Source organism: Berghia stephanieae, chromosome 5 (assembly GCF_034508935.2).
Source record: "Berghia stephanieae isolate SIO BIC M18660-M18661 chromosome 5, UCSD_Bste_1.3, whole genome shotgun sequence".
In the NCBI taxonomy this organism is placed as follows: domain Eukaryota; kingdom Metazoa; phylum Mollusca; class Gastropoda; order Nudibranchia; family Aeolidiidae; genus Berghia; species Berghia stephanieae.
Genome location: NC_088364.1, coordinates 44518003 through 44540712, shown reverse-complemented (window position 1 = coordinate 44540712; position 22710 = coordinate 44518003). Strand labels below are relative to the sequence as shown.

At 36.1% G+C, this 22710-nt stretch overlaps 1 protein-coding gene across 1 annotated transcript; it reads left to right on the top strand.

Annotated features, from left to right (window-relative positions):
• The first annotated feature begins 1335 nt into the window (after nt 1-1335).
• On the top strand, nt 1336-20797 carry LOC144972994 (uncharacterized). Its single transcript, XM_078914898.1, has 7 exons — nt 1336-1557; nt 4375-4493; nt 5892-6962; nt 8277-12257; nt 12755-12848; nt 13941-13990; nt 15109-20797. Exons 2-7 carry the CDS (start codon nt 4377-4379, stop codon nt 15160-15162), a joined length of 5367 nt encoding a protein of 1788 aa, XP_078771024.1. The 5' UTR covers nt 1336-1557; nt 4375-4376; the 3' UTR covers nt 15163-20797.
• Nucleotides 20798-22710: the final 1913 nt, after the last annotated feature.

Genomic DNA, 22710 nt, shown 5'->3' with positions numbered 1-22710 from the left:
CCAGTCCAACGGTGGAGCTCTCAGATCCTGGCACAAGTCGAGGGGTTTTCCGCTATTTGAAGATAGTATAATTCGACCTAGTCTCTCGCTCAATCAGCTGTAGCGATACTAATGGATAGAGCATTAATTGGAGCAGGGATTGCTTTGCACCACGGTGTTCGTCACGAATTCGCGCAGTGATGTCACCAACACACGAGTCGGCGCAGTGCGTGATTCGGAATCTTATAGAGTGGAGACTAAAAAGGCAGTATGTTGTTGGCGAGTTGGCGAAAGACAGTGGAGTTAAAATATCTCAGTTTTATTTTTTATTAATTTATGCTGTTAATGATTTTTTAAAAGATTGGTGTGGTGCCTGGCACCATTCGATCCCATGGCCCCACGCCACTGTCTTCACCATCATCATAAGGCACTGACGAACAACATTATTACATTTTTGGCTATAGGTTGTGGTCAGGTGTGTGTGTGTGTGTGGGGGGGGGGGGGGGGGGGTGTAAGGACTGCAATACAATTAATTCAGACAACTGAGTGGAGCAGACACTTGAGTTGATTATGACCGATTTAAAGAGAGTTGAGCTATGGAATACACTTGAACTTGAATGGAATTGATGAAAACAACGAACACATCTTTATTCTCCGATTTCTTCCTTTATAATTGTCCACGAAATAAAGAATATAAAAATAACAGGTGCAAAGACTATTTTTCCCTTTTCCCCTTTGCTTCGGGTAGTATTTACATCCGTGCTCTGAAGTTTTTGAACCTTTCGCCTCTGTGGTTTATACGAATCGATTACGTATTATTGTAATTAATTAATTTTCTTTTCAACTTTTAATTTAATATCATGTACCGGTGTGGGTCGTGTGTGTAGACCTTGACAGCCTTGAGTAGGTGGGTATTTACGATCGTGACAGGTAATCATATCTACTCTTTATCGTCCTATTTACACGTATCTGCGTATTTCAAATATCTGCAGTGCCTACTGCTCTACTCAATCGTACCCACCTATATAATTCAGATATGGATAGTAGGCGATCAATTAAAATGAGATTTTTTCTTGCACACATTGTCACTCGTCTGATCATTGACCTTGTCATACGGTGTTTGAATTTTACAAATCCCCATTGAACTTCATCTTAACAGTTAAAAAGATGATGTTAGACTTTTGACAAATTCATTTATTTTTATTGTCTGAACTAGTTGAAAAAAAAAATAAAAAAAGACAAGAAGACCATAATAAGCGCATTTTGGATAAAGCATTTATTGGTTATAAAAGCTCAAAGCTCAATAAGATAGGGAGCCACGCGTAACCCAACCACGTCGTTTTCCCCACATCTTTTGTTTGTACGGCTTGATTTAGCCTTACCATAGCAGAAAAATGTCACGTGACCTAGCGGCCATTATTATCATTATTTTGGCTTGAAAACCTTGAATGAACTATCCTTCGAAGCTCGTATATAAGTGATTTGGGAAATCTTAAATTGATGTATAAATTAAATGTTTGATACTATAATTGATCAGCCACAATGATTGTTTTAAAGTGGAACAAATAGAAATTATTGGTGAGTCTGGCATTACCGAAAATCCAATATGGCCGTGCCGTGTGTCTTTTTTTCAATGAGAATTCCGAGTTTTTTTCCTTCGCCAATTTGTTCATTGATAATCTATGAATTTTTTGATTGTTTACTCCGCTTGTTTTCTCAGATGATAATTTTGAAAGCTTCTAATGTAATTGAAAGTATACAATCACAATGAAATTGAAGTGGGCAGTCTCGTCTGCTACAGTTGTGGTGTGGTCAGTTTGTTTCACTCGATCACAATTGTTTGTTTATCGAATCCAGATCCAATTTTCTCAATTAAAAAACAAAACAGAATACAGAAATCGGATAAATACGATCTTGATGAATTACTTGATTAATTTTTTCAAAGGGCTCAAAGATTCCAATGGAATTTTAATGGACCGACCTACTAATGAATGAATAGCTGACGGATTGAATCTGAGAAAAGTGCACGATGAATTTGAATTTGAATAGAATAATAATTTCCCTACCCAACGTGCACTTTTTTTGGTATAATTATAATGTGTATGCATATATGTACACGTCTTCCCTACCCAATTGCTATTACTATTTTATAAATAATATTAATATATAAACTGAAAATGCAGTTAGATACCAAGTCCAAGGTCAATATCCACTGATACTGCCTAAAGTGATCATATCTCATTACTTAATTACTCTACTACAACTACAACTGCATGATTTGGTATTGTAATTGTAGTCTTTTAGTTTTAGCTCATCAGAATTGTACCATGTGAACATTCGAATTAGTATCTAATGATGTTGATGAGTGTACTTACTATTATTAGAAAATACTATAAATAGCCCTAACTGAACTTCTTAACAATTACTATGTAAGTATTGAAAGTAAATCATAATTGGGGAGAAATTCCATCTCTCCCACTTACTGACAGTACCTAACAGTAGTCAAATAGTACGTAGTTGCTCTCTTTATTTGAATTAAAGTGCTATTTATCCAAAGAAGGAAGCTGGACTGCTGGCAGGATTAATATTAGTAAGAGTAAGATAAATTTTGTCTCTACAGTTAGGGTCCTTATTCTGTTGAGAGTTATAATGCAGGGGGACACTACTAGGACACACAGCTGGTACTGCTAACTAACCAAGATGGCCTCACATCTTTCGTGGGACTTGAAATTATAATATCTATAAAATAATGATTGGTACTGTTAACTAACCAACAGTTGTAAGACCAGCAATGTTATATGGACTAGAGACAGGACTACAACAAAGAAATAAGATAAAGAAGTTGAGGTGGCAGAAATGAGGATGTTGATATAGTCACTTGGTTGGACAAGAAAAGATAAAGTGAGAAATGAACGAATTTGAAGTTTGACTGATGTATCAATAAAGATGAGAGAAGATAGATTGAAATGGTTCGGACATGTAAAGAGACGAGAGAGGGAGTACATGGGAAGGAAAGTATTGGACTTACAAATAGCGGGAAAGAGGAAAAAAGGACGCCCAAAGACCAGATTGTGGGATAAGGTAAAGAATGATATGAAAGAACTGGGCTTGGAGGAAGATGATGTGCTGAACCGAGATGCATGGAGATGTGGCATTTATTATGGCAACCTCGCAAACTGCAGGATAAGCTGAAAGAAGAAGAAAAACGAACCAAGATGTCCTCACAACTTTCGTGGGACTGGAAATATAATATAAAATAATGAAAAAATTTTTAAAATTCATTATTTTAGTGGCTTGGTAGACGTCAATTTGTTTGTTCTTTAAATACAAATAAAACCAGTTCAAGGTGAGCAACTATGTATATTTACTGTTTGTATTGTAAATGAGTGAATGGCAGTCCCGTGGAATTTCTCACAGTTTCAAGTCACTGGACTCCCATTGTACTTAGAAGCAGACACAAGATACAGGTTATAGGGGTGATTCCTGAGGCCTGATCTGTAGCTTAGGCAAAACAAGACATAAAGCTAGCTTAGGTGGAAGCCTTGACTCACTGGACGGTCACAGGCGCTAGCTATCACTCAGTGGTATTATAGTCAGCGTTATTCTCTTTAACTTTGTAGAAGTAGGAGTGGACTTTGTGTTTCATCTTTCTATTCATGCATGTGATCAGCATTAAAAAATGATTGCGGGTCAATAGCAAAGTATTTTTTTACTAAGGCATGTTCCGTTGGTGTGGAGGTTTTACTAGTTGGTAGGCTGCTGTGAGCTTGTGAATGTTTGTTGTGCAATGCGATGCACCAGATAAGCTAGGTTTTTATCTCTTTTTGCCTCACCTATTGAAAATACCCATGCAAATGGTCCAGAGGAGACTGGGTATCACTGGTCTGCCAATCAAGCGACTATGGGATTTTATTTGTCAGAATGCAACCCTTTTTATTCGATCAAAATTTTGTCTTGACTGTAGATTTGAAGTTGGAGATTACTGCCATAAATCGATGTTGCTATACTGGGTTTTTACTAAAATGTATCTGGTTATGGTGTTTTTTTTAATTACTAATGGTATATAGGAAAAAAATAACTTGGACTCCATATCGCTAAAGAGAGGATGTCATTATAAGTGGGTGACACTGTTCTTCTGTCGCTTAATGGTTAGCACGTCTGATTGAAATTGGGAACCAGTAGGTCTGATCTCTGGTCCCTAGTTGAGGAAGGCTAGTTTTTTGGGATGATATTTTTTTTTCCTTGCAATTTTCTCTTTTCTGTGCTTTGTCTAGCACTTCATTGTACTACATATTTTTATATTTTTATGTAAGCACAGAATATCTCCTTAAAATAAGCAACCTGCTTTAGATTAGTTCTTTATTGATTATAAATTATATATCTCTTATCTGTCAGACATGAACCACCCTTACCCTGATAACTACCATGGTGGCTACACTAGAGGTGGTCCAGCGGGTATGCAACACCAAGGCATGGGATATGGCCATGGGGGTTACGACAACCCTGCATCAATGGTAAGCTTGAAGTCACATGTCATTTGGCCATTAAAGTTAAAGACGCTGATTCCGGCATGGCTTATCTCAGTTTTGATTTTAAATGTCTGATTAGTATATGATATTCTTTAATCAATGCAGAATATTCAGTTTTCTGTTTCTATCAAAAAGCTAAGATAAGATACGATATACTTTATTCATGCCTTGTATGGAAATTATAATTCTGTATCATAACAAAGAAATTAAATAAAAATTGGCAAAGAATATTTAAAGTCTTAAAAAGTATAGTAGAACAACAAGTGGATATCTAGTGACTATGTCTCGATTATACTTATGTTAGAATTCTTGCATTAGGATGTTTTCAATATAATTAAATAATCAAGTGAGTATGAAAGTAGTTTATAAACTGGTAAAGGGTTAAATGATTTCATGATAAAAGTAGATAAATGTAATATAACAGTGTTATGGTGATTGTGTAAATATTTCATCTAAGGGATAAATAAATTATTCACAGTATTTTGGTTATCACCTTATTCATAGAAATATTTATAATTTGTTTTAAAGTAAAAGGAAGTAGATGAAAGATTATGTTGAGTTTATAATCTTTCTGAGCGGTAAAAGGTTATAAATAATATAATTATTGGGTCACCTCTCAATGATAATATCATTGTTTCATACATAGATAAATAAATATGTTGGCTTTAAAAATTGTAAATAAATGTAAATTTGAATTTAAGACAGGACACATAAATTAATATCATAAATTTATTATTATCTACATGATTATGTTAATACTAATACTATCAAGGATTATAACTCAATGACTGTGAAAATTAAATCTCTCTACTCTTAAAAGATGGGACTAGAGCTAAGTCTAAGTGAGTGTCAGTGCAAGTTTCTCACAGCCGTGGGGAGGAAAGAATTGAAGTGTTTTTGTTTCTTTGTGACACAGTGCAGAAGACGACTGCTTCTTTTGCTGAATTGAATCCCTGCTGGATAAGATTCATCTCAAATGACTTTGTTGATTTTTTCATTACATGATTTCAGAGAAAAGTAATCAAAGTAAAAAATTGAAGGAAATTTTAACATTTTCTGGGCAGTGTTTCAAAAGTCTGTTTAGCTTCGACTTTTCAGATCTTTTGCTATTCCCACCCCAGGCTGGCAAACAATAGCGTAATACACTGAAAATGCATGTGCCATAAATCAGAAGAAGTTACGTAATGTCCAAATTCACCCCATTGAGTTTTCTGAATAAATACATTCTCGTTTTACTTTACTACTCTCATTTTCTTTTCATGATTATAATTATTACTTTTAACAAAAGATATCTGATAATTCATGTAGCAGTTCGATTTTATTATATGTTTTTTCGTAGCATTAATGCAATTAAAAAAATAAACATTGTTTATCTTTCCATAGGCAAGAATGGGTCACCCCAGACATGCCTATAACCAGATGCCTCAACATTATGGAGAGGGAGGACAGATGCATCCCATGATGCAACATCATCTCCACCCAAACAGAGGTGGAGGAATGTACTCTCCTCATGGAGGAGGCTACATGAATCAGATGGGAGGAGGAGGTGGGAACGGTGGTGGTCATTATGGTATGATGGGACCTGCTGCGAATTACCCAGGGTACAATGGTATGCTAAGTGGTGGAATGAATCACAGTCACCCTGGAATGTCTCACATGGCCCCAGGAAGAGGACATCAGCAACACCCTGGTAACTCCATGATGAGTGGCAGTGGTGGGGGTTATTACAACAACCATCATGCTGCTCCTCATTCCCAACAGCAACATCACCAGCAGCATCAACACCACCACTCCAATCAACAACAACATGCTGTAGCCAACCAACTGGTCAGTTCACAGCCAACCCCTCCACCAAACTATGGACATCAGAGCCCAAGCACAAACAATTCTATGCCCAACTCCAACCCTAATCCAGTACCATACATTCAGCAAACACCAAATCAGAACCCTACATCTCAAGCCACTCATCATCACCATCCTTCACCTCACACCAACAACGCCTCCATGCAAGGAATCAACACCAACACCAATCACGCCATTGCCTCCCCCCCATCTTCATCCATTCCTCCAACTACCACACCCACCCACAACATGCCCATCACAACCCAAGCTGCAATCAACAATGTCAGCAGTAACATTCAGGGACAGGGACAACAACAACAACAACAACAGCAAATGGCATCCATGCAGAATAACACCAACATGATGATGGCAAACTCCCACAACAGCCAACAAACGCTTCCTCATGGCCATTCACAGCCTAGACCACCAGTCACTGGGGCCATTTCCATGCCCATGTCAGTTAGTGGTAGTGGTGGAGGTGGAGGAGGGGGTAATGGGTCCACCCATCCTATACCCCAGCATCCCATGAGGCACCCAACAACTCAGCAGAGTCCACAAGAAGTTGCCGATAACATTTTACAGATTGCCTCATCATACCCAACAAATCAAACCGTGAGTAGTAATCAGACTTTGTGAAGTATTTTACCGGTTTCAGACTGAGGAAAGAAATGTACTATAACAAAACTTCTTGTCCATAAAATTCCTAAGATATGTCTGATTCATAAATTACAAATTGATTTATTCTGATCACAGAATTTTGCTTTGGGCAATGCCTCTGTAGTTTTTCCATCTGGCTGCTATTCCAATTATAATGATGGTCGAAATGTCCTTGATACATTTGCTTCATGAAAATCATATTTGGCAGCCATTTGGTCCATGAAAGCCTGTTTATGATTTTGGAGCATTTTTGTCTTTTGACTTATATAAATATGGAAAAATCAGATTATTTATGAATGCCATGAAGCAGGATGCCCTTTGTGAAATCTTCAGGCTATAATTTTTTTTTCTATAGACTTGAATTGCTGTTATTGTTTTATTTTTATTTTTAAAGATGAAATTATTAGTTGTTTAAAGGCAGTTAAGTGGGAGCTAGTTGTATATTTATCCCCGGAAAGGTTATGTTAGGAGTAAAAAAAAAATTGGAAAAGCTGGTTTAAAAAAAACATTTATTTCAAAAAAATTACATAATATCTTGTTTTCCTCTACCATCATAAAATATAATAATTGGGAGATAGAAACTGTTCCCAATTCAAATGAGTCGTTGCAAGTTCCAGAGAATAAAATTTGAACTAGATATAATATCTTATTTATGATGGCCTATTTAACCAAAACATTGCTTACAAAGTTAAGATGATTGTTTAATACATTTAAAAAATGTATATCTTTTCATGTACTTCCTTTTCTTTCTATATTTGCATTGTCAATGTGAAAAAACAAAAACAAAACAAAATCTCCTAAAACAATTCATCTCCCTCGTTGTCTTTTTCTCAGTTTTCATTAGTGTCCATCCTCTTTTAGTATCTCATGAAACAACAATAACAATTTATTAAAAAATTTTGTCATCCAAATTTATGCATGAATATTGTTTCAGAAGAAATAATTGGATTTTCACTGGATATCTCTTTAATGTCTTCCATTTTGCCTTTTCCCATGGGAAAACCTTCTTTTTGAAAACTAATGAAAGTTTATAATTTCTTTTATTGTAAAGTCCATTCCTCCATCACCTGTGTCATTCATATTCCTTCCTTTGTTTGAAAAGTATATTTTTAGAATGAAGTTTTAGGTATGGGATGTGAATATGGCTTCATTTTGATACTTTACATTGGAAGAAAAATGGATGTTGAATTATTTTGATTTGTAAAGGAATTGATGAATTCACTCTTATGATTAATCTAGCTCCATCTTAAATTATCTCGTCTCCCTCAGGTCCAAGTTCCATTGAAAGGTCAAGGACGTCATGCACCCTATCATATTCCAAGGTCACCTCATCACTTCAATGCGTCATCAGCCTCATCTCCATCATCCACATCAACATCAACACCTTCATCTTCCATGCCATCATCTGATAACATTACAACAGCAGTTGCTTCAAATGCTGCAGCAACCACTAACCATTTCTTACAGCAACAGCATCCTTCTGTGGCGAGTCCTCCTGCTGCTTCCTCCTCTCAACAATCTCAGCCCAACATGAGCCCATCTACCTCCTCCAGTGTAAAATCCCCTAACCCCGCTCTAGCCCCTATCCCCAACCCTATTCCATCTCCAGGCATCAGTGGAATTAGATCACCTTCTAGCACTCATTGCTTATCGCCATGCAGTTCTCAACAACGCTCACCTGGTCACATGGCTTCGTCGTTGTCGTCTTACAGTGGTCATAATCAACCTGCCCCATCTCCCTCATCTTCTCAGCATTACTCTCCAATTAGTGGCGGTGGAACCCCACAACATCTTTCTGCTTCATATGCTCATTCTCCGCCATCTTATCATTCGACTTCGAACAATCAAGCCAACATATCCCATTCACCAGCAGACAATCAGTCGATGTACGGGAGCTATTCAAATATGAATCACCAGCAATCCTCTAGTCCTTATGCTGGCAATCTCATGACATCATCCAGTCATACAAATATACCAAGTGGGGGGCACTTCAACCAGCACCATCATCAACATCAACAACAACAACACCCGTCACAGCAGTGTATTGGCAACAGTGGTAACAATCCACTCATGTCCTTACAAAAACTTGTCATGCTGCCAGAAACGCAGGTAGTAGATCCAAAAAGCGTTGTCAATGACGCATGCCTTGCTGCCGCATCTGCAAATGAAAGTAATGTCAACACAGATTCAAAAAACTGTGAAGGCCCAGCAGAAAGATTTGCCGAGAGCTCGGGTCTTTCTGTTGGGAGTTCAGGTCAATCTAGCTCTCTCAACAGTGATGCATGTCAGATGAATGACCCTGTAGTTTTACCAAGTGATTGTAACAAATCACAGGTAGTTAATCCAACTGCTGTGTTTTCTTCATCTCCCAATGGTGACACTCCTACTACTAGCACTACCACTGCAGATGATGTTGTTGATGGTGAGGTGAAAGATACAAATTCTACTGATGCTGTCAACGAAACAAATAGTATAATTTTTACTGCTGATTCCATTGCTCAACAAAATGAAGAAGTTGATGAGAGGAGTGATTTGCATGTTTTAGAAGATGTGACTGGTGGTAAAATCATGGAAAGTGGAGATGAAAAAGCAAGTTGTCCACATGATAATTTGTTACTTAGTTTGAATTCAAATATAGAGGAAAGAGATAGATCTGCAAAGAATGATGATGATCTATTGCAGGAATCTTTATTCACAACTGCTAACTCTTGTGGAAATCACCAGTACACTTCTGGGGATGAAAGTGAGAATCAAAATAAAAAAGAGGAACATGGGGATGTTAAACATTTAGACACAAGTAAATTAGTGAGTGATAATTTGAATATTAAGTCATCTGACGATAACTCGTCAATGCTGGATGCTGTTGCTTCTGAAATGCAGAAAGCTTCTTTCGAGGAAGATGAGGAGGACCCCATTAAGAAAAATGAGAATTTGTCTTGTTTCAAAAAAAGTGATTCGTTATCACCGGTTAAAAAGGATGAAGTTGATTGTGAATTGAAACAAAGCTCACCTGAAAGTAAGTCTCCCAGTGTTTTATCTGAGGTTCAGGTGGTGGCCAATGGAAATCATGCTGCCTCTAATACAGAGGAAGACGAAGAGGAAATAGAAGATGAGGAAAATAAGAAAATCACTCGAGCGAGGTTGAGAAATGGACTGAAGTCTGTGGTTCGGTCCAAATTAGGTAAAACTTCCAAAAAGTCATCTCAGTTTTTAAGATTGACAACACCTTGTTCTATTTCAGTTGGGGCAGATGAGAGAGAGGTCTGTGAACAGTTTGCTTTTCGACGTAATGGATATTGCCATGCTTTGAGAGCCTCGCGTCTCTTGTACAATGGTAGAGCGCGTCAGGATAGCACTAGCCACGGTGATTCAGATGAGAGTGTGGAAAATGTTTCTGATGCAAGCTTTCACAGTATTGGTACACCTCAAGATGGAAGTAAAAAGAAAAATGTTGCCAAAAAGAACGATGGAAAACAATCTAATAGTAGCAGTAACCAGCCAAAAGCTAATGGAAAAGAAAGTTTTGTGAGTAAAGGGGGTGAAAATACCAATAGCAGACATAGCAATATTTCAAAGTCTAATAATTCTCTGGAATCTGGTATTGGTGGCAGTGATAATATACATGAAAAGAAAGATTTGAGTGATGAAGAAGGAGACCTGTGCTACTACGAGGGTGTGGACAGTACTGATTTTTTCACGAATAATAATAGTAGTGACGACTCTTTCTCTTCTAGTCCTGATAGCAAACAAAAGAAACAGGAAACAAAACCTGCTGAGGTTAGTCATGAAAAGTTGTCACCTAATATAAAAAATTGTGATAACCAGCAGAAGAAAGAGACAGAGGCTGGTCCAAAGGATGATAGTAGTGGCAGTAGTAGTGTGACTAGCCTGCCTGCAAAACGTCAACGTAAACCCCCAGCTCAGAGAGACAATACAAATAAGAGCGATATCGATGATTCAAAGATTACTCATGTTTTGTTGAACGGAACAGATAATGATAGTGTTGATATTGGGAAAGAGGTTCACCTTTCAAATAAGGTGATAGAAAACTCTTCTGGTGGTGAAAATGGAAAAGTAGCGAAAACTAGGTTGAACAGGAGGAAACAAGTTTTTGATAATATTCGGGTGCCTGAAGAGCAAATGGCTTTGCCTAATGTGTTAGTAAAATTAGAAAATTCTGAATTACTTGAAAGCTCAAAAGCTATTTACAACAAAATTGATGTTATAAACTTGATAGATTCTCCTCCAAAGGAGGAAATGGATTCAGGGATAACAGAAAAATCAAAAGAGACAGATGACGTAATTGTAATTTCTGAAAGTTCAGACATTGTTCAGAAAATCAAGATTGAAAATGTCAAAACTGAAGGAGAGGAGTCAATAACTGAGAATAAATGTCATTTAAGCCCCTCTAAGTCTAAAGGGATGCCCAACAAGAGGAGGAGACAAACTGCTAAAAATAAACAAAAAGGAAATAATTCAGTTCTTAGGGACAAGGAAGAAGATGTAAGAGATTCATTTAAATCAATGAAATTTGGTAGAACTTTAGATATGATGAAATCACATCGTAAAAAGGATCAAAATTCAATAGGTCCTTTTATAAGAGTCATTGGAAGTCGTACTGAGCCCAAGAAAGTTTCTGTGATTAATCAGTCAGCTCAAAATGTAACAGCTGCCACCAGTGGCAAACAAAATCAGAAACCATCTTCAAAACATTCTGTAACTAGTACTGCTGCCATAAGAATGGTATCAAATCTGTCAAGTGATAAATCTGCCTTAGTTACCTCGTCCAAAACAGTGAGTTATCAAATGTGGGCTTGTGCATTCTGTAATCATCAAAGTAGTTTTCATTCGTTAGGAGATTTGTTCGGTCCGTATTATAAAGAAGAAGATATTCCTGAAGTTGAACATTTAGCCACAGAAGAAGCTAAAAGAGCAAAGGAAAATGAAAAGAAAGGAGACAAAAAGAATCAATTTTCACCATCATTATTGAAATGCGAGAAAAAAGGAAAATCTACCTCAAAAGCTGAAAAGAAAGGCCAAACTCCATCCAAGGCTGAGAAAAAAGGACCTTTGACACCAGCAGTACTGCCGTCTTCATCGAAGAAACGTAAATTGTCAGGTGGTAAGCAGGAAGAGGGTCCACAAGAGATCTGGGTGCACCAAGCTTGCGCACTGTGGGCCCCTGGTGTGTACATCATTGGAAATAAGTTGTATGGGATGGATGAAGCCATGAAAGATGCTGCTGATTCTGTAAGTCTGCCTGTCTCTCTTTATTCCCCTCTCTCTCTCTCTCTCTCTCTCTCTCTCTCTCTCTCTCTCTCTCTCTCTCTCTCTCTCTCTCTTTCTCTCTCTCTCTCTCTCTCTCTCTCTCTCTATCCCCCCCCCTCTCTCTCTCTCTCTCTCCTTCTCTTACTTTCTCTCTATCTCTCTCTCCCTCTCTGATAAATTAGGGAGCAGGCATAGGTTTAATTTAGAAATTTAAAAAGGTGTTTGTGAAGCAGTGCCAGACATGCAGAAAGAAAAGTACAAGAAAAAATAACCGTCACAAATTTTTGGGGGCGTTTTTTTTTTTTTTGCTTTGTCTGGCATTGTTTCATGCACATATGTCAGTGTTTGAAGTTAAGACTAATACTAATACCCTTTATTTTTATTTGATAAGCAAATACCGTATCATTCTATTGATAAAATTGCAAATTTTTTTTTTTTTTAAACCTTAATTGATCTTTGATAACTTTGTCTTGATACAGATGTGTTCCAGTTGCAAGGTGAAGGGTGCAATGGTCGGATGTCTTCACAAAGGGTGTGCTATGAAGTATCATATCAGTTGTGCTATCGACACAGGTAGGTTGTGAACTGTCATGTGCATTATTTATTGAGAAATAGGTGTGTAATTTGTTAAAATAAAACTTTTTGCTGTTTTGATTATTTTTAGATTCAATATTTATTTATCCACTTGTCAAAATCATTAACTTTTGTTATATTTACAAGACAGATATACTATAAAAGCTCTCTATTTATAATGTCGGCTATATTCACAAACCCAAGGACCAGTGTGGATTATCATTATCTGCCAAAGTAATGTTAAAACTTTTCTTTAAATGGTAGACATGGTAGTATAATAAAATGGCTTGGCTATATGTTATGTGTTTTATAATAATGTCTTTGTATTGCGTTAATATATTTTTTTCAAGAAAATAAACAATCATACTCATAGTCATATGAATGTAGGAAACATTTTGCAGGGACGGCTCCTGTTGTGGTGTTTCCATAATTAATATAATAATTTTTTTTCAAATTTGGTTTTCTCAATAATTATAGTGTAAAATGATAAATAAGTTTGATTATTTTTGTAGATTTCATGGATCGTCCATGCTTAATGCGCTTCATAATTCTTCAGTTATCACCCAGCAGGCAATGGAACCAAATCTCAATTTCATACAGTATATCAGAGCATCTTTTTTGTACTAATACCCTTACAGTATCCTTTAATGCTTAGCAAAGTATTCATTCTTACATCTGCTGCTCATAAATAACAATTTTATTATTTATTTATGGCCATTTTTTTTTCACAGTCTTGTAATCTTGTCAAAATTACCCAGACTTTCGCCCATTTGCATATTCATGAAACATAGTTGGAACATTTTTCATGGTTCTATTTTTTTCTAGTCTTGATTTCTCTTTGCATTTTATAAATAAGATGAAATTCTCAAATTTTGGGATTAACACTTTTATTTCGGCCTGTTAGAAATTTTGTTTGCTCTTTTCTCTTTTACTCTATCTATTAAATTGTATTTTGTTTATTTAACTTTGTTTCTTTTCTATCTTCCTTTCTTTGTCTTTTTCATTGTTAATGTTGCTATTTGAAATATTATTTTTATTCTTTGATACCAAGTTATTTGTAGTTTTGATTGTTTGCTGACTTTTATTCTACAGATTGTTGTCTAGATGAAGAAAATCTATCTCTGCTTTGTCCGAAACACAAGGTATGGAAAACTTTCTTTCAATAATTTTGGTTAGAGCATATTATTAAATATTTTAAATGGAAAGACACTCACATTTTTATGATTGCGACAATTGTTTCAGGTGCTGCCCATGCACCTCATCAGCCAATGATGGGAAGCATCGAAACGATCGTCCCAATCATAAAAATGTGAATGTCCTTCCATTTTCAATATATCAGGTGGCCACCAAAAACGCTCCGCTGTTTATTTCTTTTTATTGTAAAAGGTTTTCAATAGAATTACAAAATATCAAAATAATTAGATCAGCGATTTTTTAATTCAAAAATCACTGATCTAATTATTTTGATATTTTATTTTTATAAAATCTTGAAACCCCACCTAAAAATTTCGATTTTGGCGAAAAGATGACACAAATTAATGTGGCATTTGCCCGTTGTAATTCTTTAAAGAAAATTGTTACTATGCCTGGGAAACTCTATGCACATCCAGTTAATCTTTTATCAGATTGTGAACACCTTTATCCAGGAAGGAATCCCATTTTTCAACAAGTTGGTGCTACATCCCATACAAGGAAAAGAACACAAGCTTTTCTTCGGAGTAAGAATATTCATTTCATAGAGAAAGACAACTGGCTGTCTCAATCACCCGACCTGAATCCAATGCATTACGCAATTTGGAATTCTTTGACTGAGAAGGTTTATAGTGGACAAGGATCCGCATTCACAGAAGTAACCTTGAGAGAAAGAATTATTTTATGCTGGGAGGAGATAATCATTGAGGAAAATCGGAAGTGCATTTCAAGTTGGAAAAAGAGACCTATCAGTACCCAAGCAATGTAGACATCGCATTCTACAAGTACAAACTTGCCAACCAGCCTCGACTATTTAAGATTAATCATACTTTCCCCAATATCTAGGATGATTTTCTCATATTTTCAACATCAGTAACTATCCAAATTTTAAACGTAATATTCACTAAATTGATGGAGACTTATCCATTTGGTGAATAGTCTTTTGTGTTTATTACCTATTGTCTTTATATGTGTAGCGCCTTAGAGCACTTTGTGGATTCTGCATGTTGCATAAATTAATTATTAGATTACATATAATTCTCTTTTTCTTCTTCTTTTTTTTTAACAGGACAAGAAAATGCGCATATCAGCTGCTTCAATTTCGACATTTCCTTTCTCTTGACACAGGCTGGAAGAATCAATGAAGTAGCGTGTTGTTAATTGAAGTGCTTGTATTTTGTATAGAGATTAATTATTAACAATGATCAGGGTCTCCACGATAGTTGATGCTTTGCTCTTATAAAGTCTTTTTTAAAAATCTTTTGCTGAGTTGATTGTTATTTATAAATTTTACTATCTTGCTACAGTGACGACATTTGTAGATATGTGTGTGTAAGTGTGTGTGTATGTGTGTTGTAATACCTAAGATGTACTGTGTACATAAACACTGCCAAATGTGTACAAAGCTGACGTGATTGGTCAAAGCATGTCATTTTCATTCCTTGTGTACAGTTTTGACATATTAACATATTGCCATTATCATTGTTATTGTTATTATTTTTATTATTGTGATTATGATGATGATTCCAGCTCATTGCGGCATAACAGGAAATGAGGAAGCTGATAGACTAAAAAAAAAATGCTGCCAAAAGGGAACAACAAAACATACTGCATAATTTCAGCAAGACAAAACGCATAATTAAGAGCCATCATACAACACCAATGCGTTCAGATGATAACCATATGCTGCCCAGATATGAACAAGTAATCCTGTTCTGCCTCAAAACAGGCCACAATAAACTTGAAAAGTATATGCACAGACGTCGAAACGGGACTCTAGATATAAAGGCATAAGACAAGAAGAAGAATGATGATGATTATTATTATTGCAGTACAGCTCATTCTACCACTTATGTAATTCATATAAATGATGCATGGCTATAATGAGGTAATATCTCTTGGAACACGGCTACAAGGTAATATCTCTTGGAACACGACTACAATGGGGGTTTGAGTTGCAAGTTAAGTACTTAGTACATACTCAAGAAGAAAAGAGGAAAGCACACATGACATTGGAGTGGGAGTGGTCGAATTGCAGTTATTTTGTGGTGTACTATCGTTTCTCTGTGTACTTTGTGTAACATTTTCACGATGACACAACAAAAGGCCAGGGGGGGGGGAAGGAGAGGTGAGAGAGTTCAAAGAATGCATTTTTTAAATTTGTTTGGAAAGAAATCCCTCAGCCTTATCATGCATGAGTATGAGGAAAAAGGATTGGAGGAGCACATTTACTAGGACACCAGATAGCAGAATGACCCTACAATAATTGTTGGGAAAGGTGATATATCTGCTTTGTCTTTGTCTTGGAATGAGATTACTTAGTTTTGTCTTGACCCTGGTCGGAGTCCTTGGCTGGGAGGGAAACAGTTGAATGTCTAGTTATAGTTTTGGGAGATGCTTTTTTTTCCTTGTAAATCATCTCTCTGTTATTTTTATTTTTAACATGCTTTGTAAACATTTGAGTGTATTTCTCTTAGTGGGGACTTGTACTGGTGTCTGGGTGAGACTTTTAGGTGCGGGTGGTTGGATGGGAGCATCACCCTTGAATCATATACCTATGATGTTCGCATGGGTGTACGATCCGATAGTGATGTCGTTTCTTCTTCTTCTCTTTACTAGCCTATCCTGCTTCTTTGGTTTGTGATTGTATTTTTGACAGGGGATATTTTTTTTCTGTAAATCTTCTGCCTGTTTGTTCTTGGTTATTTATAATTTAGCTTATGATATCTTTAGGTTATGATTTTGATTTACATTTGTACTATTTTTGTTAGATTGCTTGTTTTTTTGTTTCAGCGGTCTCTCATATAACCTCAATTGTGTTGGAAGAGACCTAAAGCAACAAACAAACAAAAAAGACTTTTAGGTGATCTCAAACTAAGTCTGGGTGGGGATCCTGTCCTCCCATAGTGGGCAGGGAGGTACATGCTATGTCTTCTATCCCCCCATACCCGTTTTCCAATTGTTTCCTGTCATTGTCTTGGAATGAGATTACTTAGTTTTGTCCTGATCCTTGGCTGGGAGGGAAACAGTCGAATGTATAGTTATAGTTTTGAGAGATATTTTTTTCTTGTAAATCATCTCTCTGTTATGCATTGTATTATGTTTAGTTTACATATTATATTATATGATTGGTAAACATTTGAGTGTATTCCTCTTAGTTGGGACCTGTTTTTGTGTCTGGATGAGACTTTTAGGTGATTTCAAACTAAGTATGGTGTGCTCTTGGAATCTACATCTGTTCCCTATTTGAACCAGTTCCCCTTTGTCTTACCTTTTCTTTTGTGCTTTAATTGTAATTCTAGAACTTTTTACTATCCCATTTCCTTCCTTTTTACTGGTGCTGATATGACCTTAATGTGTTGCAAGCACTGTAAAACCACTGAGAAACAACTATCGTTTGTGTGTATTGTACACCTATTTCTGAGCTGGTGAACAATTTGGTCAATAGTATCTTCTCATTACCAAGGGAAAATTTTTCTCGTTTGTAATCATAATCTTACCAACAAATATGCTTATGTGAGACTTTAAAAAAATTTATTTCAAGACAAGCCGCCCAGATAGATTACTCTTGGTCGACCTCTCAACTGTCCCTTTTATTTTACTTATTCTTGGATGCCGGTCATTTTCTTGTAAATGCAACTAAAATTGACAGGTTTTATTTACTGATCCATCATTTTCTCTTCAACTGGCTCTGGTGCGACCCAGAAGAGTCGCAGATACTGGGGAACCTCTAAAATCCAAATAATGTCCCATTATTTTCCATTTTCCAGGCACTGATACAACCAAGTTTGTGTAAATCTTAGATTGACCCCTCTCCCGAATCAAGTTACCTGTCACTGTAGAGATTATTTAGAGCGAGTCATGTGTGTAAGGGTAATAGATCTGCCTCTGTCCATCCATCAAGTAGATAGTTTTGCAATACAGAGGATGGTTTGTGCAACGTTTTCTTGAGATAATGATGTTTGATCCAGAAATATACCAGTTTTCATTTTTAAAAGAGTACTTTAAAGATAACATTGTATTAATTACAAAATTATTGATTGTCCATGGGTATCCTATTTGTAATGTTACTTTATTTCCTGTAATGAAAATGTTGCTGCTTGAAGCTCGAAGGAAAAAATGATAAATATTGAATTGTAAGCTTCAATTTATTAGACAAAGACAGATAGTGTGGACGTTTCAGTTTTCCCCTTTATCAACAAAACAGGATGAATGAAACATTACAGACAAATGAGGTAATGTGATTGTGATAAGGTGAATACCTTAACAATGCCACTACCACAATCACATTCGTCTGTAGTGTTTCATTCATCCTGTTTTGTTGATAAAAGGGAAGCCTGAAATGTCCACACTATCTGTCTTCGTCTAATAAATTAAAGTTTACAATTCAATATTTATTGTTGTTATATTTCTTGTACAATTTCCATGGTCATGCCATTGATTATCATTATTTTTTTTCTCTAATATTTTAATGGAAGTCATGTCATTTGTGTATTGATGTAATGTAAAAATGATTTCTATCATGAGTGATTTTCTTGGCTTGTTTTTTTTTTTTTTTCCATTACATGTCAACTACAAGTGAGATGTTTGGGTATTGTGTGTATGCATTGAATAACAAATGCAACACTAAACAAATGTGATTGGAATATATATCTGTGTACATACGCCAATGCCACCACATTCATTCTTATATAATACTGATTGGTTTATCGACGCTGTCCAGTTGTAACTTATCTACCAATTCAGTCATTTGATTTCAACACTACCTTTTGTTCCCTTTTTATTGGGGTGTGTGGGTGTTATACAAAACAACCCAACCCGTGTCGTTCTGCTGTACAATGACAGAAGCATGTATTATCAAAATTGGGTCAGATTGAGATTTCTACATCTTTCTTCTTACCACAGTGATTGCCTGTATCCATTTTGGATGTTAAAACAAAAAGGAATAGAAAGTTCCCTAAAGGGAAGCTAAGTACAAGGATAGCTGAGACTTCATTCAGCACATGTTAGGGGCATCATCCATCATCCGTCTGAGAGGGGTTAACCCCCGCCCCCCAATACCCTCTTTATTTTGTAAAGCCAGCCCCGGTAATAAGAGTTTGACTGGGTGGGGTTCCTGACCTCCCATAGTGGGCAGGGAGGTACTTACTGTCTTCTATCCCCCTAAATCCGTTTTCCAACTTGCTTTCTGTTTTTGTCTTGGAATGAGTTTACTTGGTTTTGTCCTGGCCCTGTCTGGATACCCTGGCTGAGAGGGAAACAGTCAAATGTATAGTTAGTTTTGGGAGATATTTTTTTCCTTGTAAATCATCTCTCTGTACACTGTTATGTACTGTTATTTTGTTTTATTCTTAACATATGATTTGTTAACATTTGAGTGTATTCCTCTTAGTGGGGACCTGTGCTTGTGTCTGGATGAGACTTTAAGGTGATCTCAAACTAAGTACACTGATAGTGTGCTCTTGGAATCTACATCTGTTCTCTATTTGAACCATTTCCCCTTTGTCTTGCTTTTTCCTCAAGCCCTTTTAATTGTACATCTAGAATGCTTTTACTATCCAATTTTCTTCCTTTTTTTCTGGCCTGATATGACCTAAATGTGTTGCAAACGCCGTAAAACACAACAACAAAAACATAGAAGTTTGACAGAGTTGGTGAATTTCCGTCTCACAGTTCTTTGTTGTAATATGATTATCTATCCTGACTTCATGGCTAGACAATACACCTTGTTAGCGTTTTATTTTGACTGATCAAAGTGAGCACTACTTTGTGGTTTGAACGGACAGATTCAGGAAAACAAAAGGTCAGTTTTCAATTGGGTGGGTTGACAATACAATACAATGTAATGGTCCTGAATGTCTGGAATGGAAGACACTATGCTATGACTAATGCTTTTTATAATGTTATTTTTACCATATAGGGTTTCCACTTGGAACCCCTAACTCCAAACTCAGGTCTAATAAAAATTCTTATCTCAGACAAATCACAAGACTTTTTCAATTCTGTATTATGGATTTGCTATATTTCTTTTTTTAAAAAAGTCCTTTAAAAATATTGCAATAAAATTAAAATTAAATTGATGCAGACGTGACCTGAGAAAATAAGTTGGTCTGATGGTGGTACTTCATCATTTATAGAATGATACTCCTTTGTGTAGAATTCAATAATTCCAACATTCCCCATTAGGTCTAGTCTTGATGAAAAATGATATAAGAATAAATTGAATTTCCCATCTTTTGCCACCTGTGAAAAGTATGTCGTACACGTTTAGGGTTAATTTCCATTCGTGGTGGTGTTTGTTGTAAATTCGTTTCTATGTCATGGTTGTCGATGTGTGTAACGGATGAAGTGTGATATAAATGTCATGAAAATACAATGCATGGGAATTAGAAGGTTAATACTAATAAAGAGGTGAATTGGCTTGTGAATATATCTGTAGGTTTATTTATTCTTTTAAATATAATATTGCTTTGTATTCATTTGTTTGGTTGTGTGTTTAAAAAACAAAACAAAACATAATAGGCTTACATGACAAATAAGTTGTATGTACGTAGTTGATTCTTCATGTTGACAGGATGCGGATCTGATGTCATCAAGTTATTGTTTTCTTTTAATGAAATTGCCGTAGTAGATAATGATAATTATCGTGATGTTGTTGAGAATCCATTTCGTTCATCCATCGTGTATCATACCATTATACTTAATTCAGTTGATACAAAACAGAAACAATAAAAAGCTGTGCTTATGAAATTTTCTAATTTTATTTTCGTTTCTTTTCTTACCCATGTTTTTCTTTTTTTTTGGGTAGCTTACCGTCCTTGACCTGGAGTAGGACAACTTAATATTTGCATGAACTTTGAATGAAATTAAACTTTGAGGGAGGCAGTCTGACATAAATGTATTTTTTTCGGTGGTATGGTTTTAATGGAATCATCTTACTGAATGATTGAGTGCCTCCATGTTGGAGTAGTGTTGGCATCAACTGTGTTCGAGGTATTATGACCACTGTTTTATTCAAATTGCCACAGCCTTACTCTTTAAATTTAACATCCTTGTTTTCCATTGTAATTAATTATAACAATCATGTTGCCACATCCCTCATCCTTCCCACTTCCTTTTAAAAAAAAAAATTTGACAAAAAATGTATAACGAAAACAGCAGTATAATTGTGTCCATAAAGTTAACCAGACTCAGAAAGGAAGTTTAAGTTCAAGTTCATAAGATAAAAAAGCACACTGTGCCTTAGAGCGCAAATCTTACACAAAGCAATTACCTATACCCATGACAACACACTAATCCTGCCACCCCATGTAGTCATTCAATCATCTGGAGAACTTGTATGTGGAAAACGTGTTGGAAATGATGTGGGGTTTTCAATGTCTATTATGTCATGTGGTAGTTTGTGGCAAAAAGGCTTCTTAGAAGAACCTCCCTGAAATTGTTGTTTCAGTTACTCTGAAAGAGCTGAACCACGCTTATGTCACAAATACCAAGTCCCTTCCTACTTTTATTTTAGGAATATAAGGGTGGGGTGGGGGGTGGCTTGCTGTTACAGAGAGGTTTTACTGTAGTATTTTGTTTTTGTTTTACAGTGCTTGCAACACATTTAGATCATTTCAGACCCCATAAAAAGAAAGTCATTGGGGTATTACAAAAAAACTATATTTACGATTAAAAGCACACAAGAAAAAGTAAGACAAAGGGGAATTGTTCAAGGAGGGAACAGATGTAGATTTCAAGAGCAGACTATCAATGTACTTAGTTTGAGATCATCCTAAATGCCTCACTTCATTCAGACAAGTAAAAGAGGAATACACTCAAATGCTTATAAATCATTATAACTTAAATATTAAAAACACTGGGTTGGGCTCCTGACCTCCATTAGGACAGGGAGGTACTTGCTGTGTCTCCTATCCCCCTGTATCTGTTTTCCAATTGCTTTCTGTCTTTGTTTTGGAATGAGATTACATAGTTTTGTTCTGACCCTGACCGGAATCCTTAGCTTGGAGTGGAGGGAAACAGCCGAATGTATAGTTAATAGTTTATAGGATATTGTTTTCCTTGTAAATTGTATTAGGTTCTGTTATTTTTAACTGATGATTTGTAAACATTTGAGTTTTTCCTCTTAGTGCGATGCTGCGCTTGTTTCTGGATGTGACTTTTAGGTGATCTCAATCTAAGTACACTGATAGTGTGCTCTTGGAATCTACATCTGTTCCCTATTTGAAGCATTCCCCTTTGTCTTACATTTTCCTCAAGTCCTTTAAGTTATACATCTATAATGTTTTTACTATCCAGTTTTCTTCCTTTTTACTGGCGCCAATATGACCTAAATGTTTTGCAATGCCGCAAAACCCTTGAAAACAAACAAACATACATTTAATAAAAAAAGAAATAAGATAATATAACTACATAACAGAGATGAAAAGGAAAAAATATCACCACCCAAAACTATAACTATACATTTGACTGTTTCCCTTACAGCCAAGGCCAGGACAAAACTAATCTCGTTCCAAGAAAGCAAGTTGTAAAACATATATAAGGGGATAGAAGACACAGCAAATGACCTCTCTGCCCACTATGGGAGAACTAAAGACCCGAGCAATTTACTGTAGCGTGATCTAATAAATGCCCAACACTGACAAATAAATAGGACTAAAACACGATCAAA

Coding starts and splice junctions, on each gene's coding strand:
- LOC144972994 (XM_078914898.1), top strand. CDS start 4,377: ATGAACCACCCTTACCCTGATAACTACCATGGTGGCTACACTAGAGGT. Junction 6,963..8,276: donor CATACCCAACAAATCAAACC/GTGAGTAGTAAT, acceptor CGTCTCCCTCAG/GTCCAAGTTCCATTGAAAGG. Junction 12,849..13,940: donor CAGTTGTGCTATCGACACAG/GTAGGTTGTGAA, acceptor TTTATTCTACAG/ATTGTTGTCTAGATGAAGAA.